We start from the raw sequence: 9,097 nt of genomic DNA on the forward strand, positions 1-9,097 counted from the left end.
TTGCAGCTTTCATGATTGACCACTAGATGATCCTTCTTTTATTTGCCAGTTTATATTGAATAATCACATTCAAGAATGACTGAGAATGACACACGGCTCAAACTAAGAGCTTCTTTGATCGCTCTTGATGTAAAGTGCACTCTATAACGCCAGTAAAGCTCTTTGAACACTGAGTGCTGAACTACGACAATCACATCGACTTCACAATTCTAGTGAACACACAAACTCACATGAACACGTCTAGAACATGCTTGAGTTTAGTTCACTTCTGCTCCCTCATCCTCAAATCATTTTAGGGAGAAAAATATTGTTATTTTGACTGCATATAGAATCTCATGAGTATCTATAGCGGACTACTGCAACACACACCTGCACATCACGCACGAGTGAACGACTCCTGTTACTTTCAGGACATACTCGAGGAGCGTTAAGTGGCTTCTTGTCTTGTTACCTTGTTTCAGTTCTTCAATGGTGTTCCTGTGATGAATAAGATGGACACATGAGCGGAAGTACATGAGGGAACACTTATAACGCCATATGAACGTATAGCGTACAACAGGGCTAATGACAATGTATATCAAGATTGAACAAATGTCTTTTTATTGAATATTAATGGAGCAACAGAATATCTGGACAAACATATAATGGAAGGTAGTTTAGATCAAAGCTCATGTTTTAGGCGGTGAAGGGGCTTTTGCCCTGTACTTTGGGGTAAAAGTTATCCTTTAGATTTCGGGGCAACTTGCAAACGCATTGAGACCGCAAGATCAACATTATACTCAAAATAAGCACTTCAGGAAAGGGTGCATCACTTCCTGTTCATTAATACATGTGATCATTTCAAGGATTCTCATTAGAAACACAATTTGCAACATTTTAAAAAATCTAACTTTAGACATTACAGTGATGTCGTGCATCAGGAATATTTCAGAAGGTGCTGCGGGAGTGTGTGTTGCAGGACACAATGTGCCTTTAACCCCGCTGTACCATTCTGATAATATCATTATATATACTATAAGAGCAGATCATTCCTGCCCGTCACTTTATAGTTAACTTCAGAATATAATTCCCCACATTGACCCTAAATTAATCATGACCTCCATTTTTGTGTGCATCTCTCTCCTCTCCCCAGTATCTGGTGTGTGTACTGGTGCACTACAGCTGCTGTCAATCAAACAGGTGGATGTTCACTGTAAAGCACTTTATAATGTAACATTCATTCAGTGACATAAAATACCACACAAGGGAAGTTTGAAGTCTGGCAGGAAAGTTCTTGTATTTTCCAGAAACTCTTTACCTTAAATGTCCTGATTGCACTGGATCCCCACAGAAGCTTCAGATTCTCAATAAGTCATTTTTATTTATTAATCGTTTCACAGCAGCTTTACTGAAGATAAAACTAATATATATAAAGTCTTTGAGTCATCATTGTGTAGTTTGATTAAATATGAATATGAAGTGTGTATAAAAATAATTAAATAATAATTGTATTAATAACCCCAGTGAGCAGCTGAAGACGACTCAAGGAACACAAAACTCCAGATGTTGATTAATGGAGAAAAATAACCTTGGGAGAAACCAGACTAGCTGTGGGGGCCAGTTCCCTTCTGACTAACCCCACCCTAACCCTAAACCAGACTCACTGTTGGGGCCAGTTCCCCTCTGACTAACCCCACCCTAACCCTAAACCAGACTCACTGTGGGGGCCAGTTCCCCTCTGACTAACCCCACCCTAACCCTAAACCAGACTCACTGTGGGGGCCAGTTCCCTTCTGACTAACCCCACCCTAACCCTAAACAGGCTCACTGTGGGGGCCAGTTCCCCTCTGACTAACCCCACCCTAACCCTAAACCAGACTCACTGTGGGGGCCAGTTCCCCTCTGACTAACCCCACCCTAACCCTAAACCAGACTCACTGTGGGGGCCAGTACACCTCTGACTAACCCCACCCTAACCCTAAACCAGACTCACTGTGGGGGGTCAGTTCCCATCTGACTAACCCCACCCTAACCCTAAACCAGACTCACTGTGGGGGCCAGTTCCCCTCTGACTAACCCCACCCTAACCCTAAACCAGACTCACTGTGGGGGCCAGTTCCCCTCTGACTAACCCCACCCTAACCCTAAACCAGACTCACTGTGGGGGCCAGTTCCCTTCTGACTAACCCCACCCTAACCCTAAACCAGACTCACTGTGGGGGCCAGTTCCCCTCTGACTAACATCATGAATATAATGTAAATATTACGTATGTATAGTTAAAGTCATGGTTTAAATGATTAAACTAAGTAAGTGTTAAGGGTCAGTGTTTAAACATAGATTGTGTATGAAGGGTTTTAGAAATCCCATAAATGTTGTCCTGCTGTTATTCAGTATGCTGTTATTCAGTATGATGTTATACAGTATGATGTTATTCAGTATGCTGTTATACAGTATGATGTTATTCACACGGTGTTTGTTTGCAGTGGTGTTGTTGTTGTTGTTGTTGACTCCTCCAGCGCTGGAGTAGAGGGTGTCTCTGTGGTCGACGGTCGCTCGGTGAGGGCCACAGCAGTTTGGCTCTCTGATGATGGATGGTTTGATCTCTCACTAGTTTTTCCTCGCATGCGGTTCATTGACCTGCGCAGCAGCGGCCGTAACGTGTGACTGGAGCTCTTTGAAGCGAGACTGTTTTCAAGCGTTCTTCTGTTGATGTGCTCGAGCGACAGACGACACGTGAGCATCTGCCAGAACGCCGAACGGAACTGTCTCGATGAGAGGTTATACAGCAGCGGGTTTAACACAGAACTCAGGTAGAAGAACGTGTCGGCCACCGGGTGGAGCTTCACGTAGCTGCTCAGGTAACTCACCGTCCATGCTGACTTGGGCACTGATGCCGTCATCAAACGCCGGATCTGGTTGGGCATCCAGCACACAAGCAGGGAACACACGATCAACACTAACAGACAAACAGAGAACAGAATGTGTGAGCATTACATGTGAATATAGAACTGTCTTTATGAACTCATTCATGTATATGGGCGGCTCTATATTTGGGGATAAAGCCCCAGTGGCCCACCCCAAGTGCCGCCCATAGTCATCACATCCACATTGCCTATGCAGATCTACCAACGTCTACTGGGATTTCAGATGCGTAAAATAATGATGAGTGATGACTTCATGTCAGTAACAGTATTTTGTGATTTAATCCTCAGATTTTGAGGATGATTCTCCCTTAAATATAGGGAGTACTAACCGTACCTATAAATAACATTTAATGTATCTATATATATATATATATGTAATTTGTTTTTACTTATTAGCCTGTCTTCAATGTAGAAATCATAACACCTCCAATCATTGTTATTATGTTAGCTTGACAAATCCAACATACTGATCTACTATTTAAGCTTCTTCTTCTTCTGGGCCAAATTTCTAACTCGAGCAGCAACACATCGTGTACATTTGAAATGTCACTTCCTTCAGTGGTGAAATGTCGAGTGCTTCAGCGATGTACAAAAACCTGCTAGTGATCCATTTGCAACAATACTACATTTCGACATTCACACACTAAATGAATATACAGCGTGTAACTCGAGACACTGATTATATCTAAACCGTACGGCAGAGATTGTGCGTGTTGGAGGTGAAACTTTGAACAGTCTGTCAGACCGTGATTTAACACTGTTGGTTTGACGTGTAGGGATTAATCAGAAGATCATTTGTAAAGATGTTGTTGAGAGGAACTGGATGACAGTTCTAGATAATAAAGTGTTCTTCAAACAACAGTTTTAACTATCGCGGTGGATTTTAGATACACTGATAGACAGAACGGTTTATGGGGACTCGTGGATAGGTTAAAGGTTAGGTGGATATTTGTGTAATGTTGGATGAGTGTGAAGGTAAACCTGTGACAAACCATTGAATGGACTTTTGGTCTTGTTTTTGGTTTTCACTGTTTTCATGAGCAATAGTTTCATGTTTTAAATGCAACTGCCACCTTATTGGCCAAGACTGACTGAGAAGACACAAGTCTCAGATAATGAATCAACATGAGAGCCTAATAGTGCCGTACCCAAGAAGAGGATGGTCTGTTTACGTGATGCTTTCAGTCGGCTGCTCTCGTGTTTGGGAACGCTGTGTCCTTCTGTATTTGCGCTGGATTCACTGGGGCCCATTGGTTTCCGCAGTACAACAATCATCCCTCTGCACATGAAGGCCACGCCACACAACACCAGAAGATACAGAATGAAAGCCGTGAAGATGCTGGACTGATACATCACCCAATGTCTGCTCAGGTTTGTGCAGAATGTCAGATTATGCAAAGGTGTGCTGCGGCCCTCAGGTATGTGTCCTTCCATTCCCGTCGTGATCAGCAGCGGTAAAGCGACGAGCGCTGAGCAGAGCCACGCGCAGAGCAGGAGCTTCGTTGTACGACTGCCGCCGATGACTTTGTAGCGAAACGGGTGGCAGATGGCGAGGTAACGCTCAAAACTCAATGTGGCGACATTCAGGATGGTGGCGTAGCTGCACGCCTCAAACAGGAAGTTGTAGATCTTGCAGGAAGCGTTGCCAGACGAGGACGAAAATGGGTACCAGATCGCGCTGTAGAGTTCCACGGGCATCCCGATCAACAGCACCAGCAAATCAGAGCAGGCCAGACTGACCATGTGATCGGTCACATTTTTCTGAAGGTATCCGTTTCGCTGCAGCACCTGCGCCACGTGAATGGTGACGCTGTTTCCCACGATGCCGAGGACAAGGATGAGACTGTACAGCACCGTGAGGAAGATCTTCACATGGCCATTCGGCTCCAGTTTTTTCCAATCTCTGTCCACTTCCTCATTCTCCTCCATGATGTCTCTCTGTTTGACCTTTGACCCTCTGACGGATTGACTTTAGTCCTGTTTATCTGAACATTACAGCGAGTGATTAATCATCAGACTGACTTACAAACCACTTTTAAGTCTCTTGAACAGAATGTTTGTAAGATTTCACACTCTCACCTCACTAAAACCGTCCCGATGTACTCCAACACATTGTTGATCCGTTCGTATGATGGTTTAGTGAAACGTACACTTCAGTTCATCCTCCTTCAGCAGAATTCCAGTTGTGTTTGAAAGCTCCAGAGTTAATGATTAGAATTTAACAAATGTAAGCGGAGGGCGTGTGAGTGTTACTGCCATGAACTGAATGGAGCGAACCATTAGTCACATGTTGCCTTTGAACACATGGGTGTGTTCTCTCTCTCTGTGTGTGTGTGTGTGTACTTACTCAATGTTACAGCCACAGTAAATATTCTGTCTAGAATGTCTTAAGCAGATGTTATGATTGAAAATATCTAAAGTAAAAGAACTACACATTCACTACAGGACTGAATGTACCAGACTGGTGTGGTGGTGACAAGACGTGCACATACTTTACATTTACCAACATTCACAGTGTTTTTTTTGTATGTTGCCGGCATGCTGTGCACTGCAACCATGTTAAAACAAACATCAATTTAAATGAATTCTGTTCTTTATATTATTAGTAATATGTATAACACTTTAATATCGCTCTAATTATGATCATGTGTGGTAGGCTAACGTTCATCTTAAAAGACTCATGAAATGCTCTTTTTTAATAGTTTATGATCTTCCCTGAGGTTCCCTGATAATATCAGTGACATATATTACTAAATTTGGTTTTGGTGAAAAAATGATCATTTCCCACCATTTTCCACCCTGTCTCTGGCCCTCTGCCTCAAATGCTCAGTTTTTCTTTAAACTCAATGTAAATGCCCACTTTTTTTGTCTAGCTATGCAGTCCCTCAAATTGTAATTCATGTCGGTACATGATGTCCGGCTTTTCCAGTCGGAGATCACTAAAGATTATGTTAAAGAGGTGTGTGAATTTGCAAAAACGACGTCAGACACTGTAATATGCACTGGTCCCCTCCCTGCTCGTCGTGGTGACGAGGTTTATAGTAGATTAGTGTCACTGAATGGCTGGATGTCTGAGTGGTGTCTGCAGAATAAAATAGGATTTATAGACAATTGGAAGAGTTTTTGGGGTAGACCTGACCTGCTAAAGAGAGACGGACTCCATCCCTCCAGGGAAGATGCCGCTCTCCTCTCTAGTAATTTGGTTCATAGTCTTAATAATGATAGTATTTGACTAACTGGGGCCCAGGTCAGGAAACAGACAAACTGGCTAATCCGAATATCTGCTAGCTGCCTTGAGACGTCACACAGGTCACATAAACTACAACATATAGAGACAGTATCACCTAGATATCTCATAGAGACTGTGTCTGTTCCCCGAACGACCAAATACAAAACCCTCACTAAATCATTTAGAAGAAATTTAAATTACGGTAAAACTTCAAAATAACAAAAGAATAATAAAATACACATCATATAAAGATAGGGCTACTAAACATTAGATCTCTTTCAACCAAAGCACTAATTGTCAATGAAATGATTACAGATCATAGATTGGATGCGCTCTGTTTGACTGAAACCTGCTTAAACCGGATGAATGTATTAGTTTAAATGAATCTACTCCCCCAGGTTATTGTTATAAACATCATCTGAAGGGTCGAGGAGGAGGTCTTGCTACAATTTACAATGAAGTTTTGGTGTTACTCAGAGGACAGGATATAAGCTTAAGTAAATTGAAATAATACTTAAATCACCGTCAGATATAAATAAAAAAACTCTGTCATCTTTTGCTCTTGCTAAAGTATATACACCATCAGGGCCTTATTCTGATTTCCTTGGTGAATTTACACATTTTCTATCAGATCTTGTAGTTACTGTATATACAGGCGTATGCAAAAGTTTAGGCACCCCTGACAATTTCCATGATTTTCATTTATAAATAATTGGGTGTTTGGATCAGCAATTTCATTTTGATCTATCAAATAACTGAAGGACAGTAATATTTCAGTAGTGAAATTAGGTTTATTGGATGAACAGAATATGTGCAATATGCATCAAAACAAAATTAGATAGGTGCATAAATTTGGGCATCCCAACAGAAATATCACATCAATATTTAGTTGAGCCTCCTTTAGCAGAAATAACAGCCTCTAGACGTTTCCTATATCCTGTAATGAGTGTCTGGATTCTGGATGAAGGTATTTTGGACCATACCTCCTTGCAAAACATCTCCAGTTCAGTTAGGTTTGATGGTTGCTGAGCATGGACAGCCCGCTTCAAATCACCCCACAGATTTTCAATGATATTCAGGTCTGGGGAATGGGATGGCCATTCCAGAACATTGTACTTGTTCCTCTGAATAAATGCCAGAGTAGATTTTGAGCAGTGTTTTGGGTCGTTGTCTTGTTGAAATATCCAGCCACGGCGTAACTTCAACTTTGTGACTGATTCCTCTACATTATTCTCAAGTATCTCCTGATATTGAGTGGAATCCATGGGGCCCTCAACTTTAACAAGATTCCCAGTAACGGAACTGGCCACACAGCCCCACAGCATGATGGAACCTCCACCAAATTTTACTGTGGTTAACAAGTGTTTGTTTTGGAACGCTGTGTTCTTTTGCCACCATGCATAACGGCCCTTGTTATGACCAAATAACTCCATCTTTGTTTCATCAGTCCACAGCACCTTCTTCCAAAATGAAGCTGGCTTGTCCAAATGTGCGTTTGCGTACCTCAAGCGACTGTTTGTGGCGTGTGTGCAGAAAAGTCTTCTTCCGCATCACTCTTACGGCTTCTCCTTGCGCAAAGTACGCTGAATTGTTGAACGATGCACAGTGACACCATCTGCAGCAAGATGATGTTGTAGGTCTTTGGAGGTGGTCTGTGGGCTGTTTTTGACCCTTCTCACCATCCTTCGCCTTTGCCTCTCCGATATTTTACTTGGCCTGCCACTTCTGGCCTTAACAAGAACTGTGCCTGTGGTCTTCCATTTCCTCACTATGTTCCTCACAGTGGACACTGACAGCCTAAATCTCTGCGATTAGCTTTTTGTAGCCTTCACCTAAACCATAATGTTGAACAATCTTTGTTTTCAGGTCATTTGAGAGTTGTTTTGAGACCCCCATGTTGCCACTCTTCAGAGGAGAGTGAAAGAGAACAACAACTTGCAATTGGCCACCTTAAATACCTTTTCTCATGATTGGATGCACCTGTCTATGAAGTTCAAGGCTTAATGAGCTCACCAAACCAATTGTGTGTTCCAATTAATCAGTGCTAGGTAGTTACAGGTATTCAAATCAACAACATGACAAGGGTGCCCAAATGTATGCACCTGTCTAATTTCGTTTTGATGCATATTGCACATTTTCTGTTCATCCAATTAACTTAATTTCAGTACTGAAATATTACTGTGTCCTTCAGTTATTTTATAGATCAAAATGAAATTGCTAATCCAAACACCCAATTATTTATAAATGAAAATCATGAAAATAGTCAGGGATGCCTAAACGTTTGCATACGCCTGTAGAGCTTTAATTGTTGGTGACATCAACATTCACATAGATAATGAAAATGATACATTGGGATTAGCATTTATCAATATTCTCAACTCTCTTGGAGTCAGACAAAATGTAACAGGACCAACTCATCACCATAATCATATGTTAGATTTAATTCTGTCATATGGAGTAGATGTTGATAATATAGAAATTCTGCAGCAGAGCGATGACATCTCGGATCATTACCTCGTCTCTTGCATGCTGCAATCATCTAATGTTACTCAATCTACACCACGCTATCGTTCAGGTAGAACTATTCTTTCAACCACTAAAGATAGCTTCACTAATAATCTCCCAGATTTATCTCATATACTCGGTAAGCCACAAAGTCTAGAAGAACACTCATGATCTCAAGAGAGCAGCTCAGAAAATGGAGCGCATGTGGAAAAATACAAAATTATTTGAAAAAAAGTATTTGGTGGTGCATGGAAGGATAGTGTCTGTAGCTACAGACAGGCACTAAAAGATGCCAGGTCAGCATATTTTAGTAATCTCATAGAAAATAACCAATAGAAAATAACCACAACAATCCTAGATGTTTATTCAGTACTGTGGATAAATTGGTTAGGAATAAAGCCTCAACAGAACCAGATATTACGTCACAGCACAAGAGTAATGACTTCATAATATTGAACT

At 41.6% G+C, this 9,097-nt stretch overlaps 1 protein-coding gene across 1 annotated transcript; it reads right to left on the bottom strand.

The window, feature by feature from the left end:
* Positions 1-264: 264 nt before the first annotated feature.
* Positions 265-5,155, bottom strand: gpr39 (G protein-coupled receptor 39). The gene is made up of 3 exons (XM_052148507.1): positions 4,984-5,155; positions 4,053-4,889; positions 265-2,936 (listed from the first exon to the last, which is right to left on the bottom strand). The coding sequence occupies exons 2-3, from the start codon at positions 4,831-4,833 to the stop codon at positions 2,443-2,445; spliced, it is 1,275 nt and encodes a 424-aa protein (XP_052004467.1). The 5' UTR covers positions 4,834-4,889; positions 4,984-5,155; the 3' UTR covers positions 265-2,442.
* Between the last annotated feature and the right edge of the window lie 3,942 nt (positions 5,156-9,097).

The sequence above is a fragment of the Xyrauchen texanus genome, chromosome 18, assembly GCF_025860055.1.
Source record: "Xyrauchen texanus isolate HMW12.3.18 chromosome 18, RBS_HiC_50CHRs, whole genome shotgun sequence".
Classification (NCBI taxonomy): Eukaryota; Metazoa; Chordata; class Actinopteri; order Cypriniformes; family Catostomidae; genus Xyrauchen; species Xyrauchen texanus.

Coding starts and splice junctions, on each gene's coding strand:
- gpr39 (XM_052148507.1), bottom strand. CDS start 4,833: ATGGAGGAGAATGAGGAAGTGGACAGAGATTGGAAAAAACTGGAGCCG. Junction 2,937..4,052: donor ACAGACCATCCTCTTCTTGG/GTACGGCACTAT, acceptor TTTGTCTGTTAG/TGTTGATCGTGTGTTCCCTG.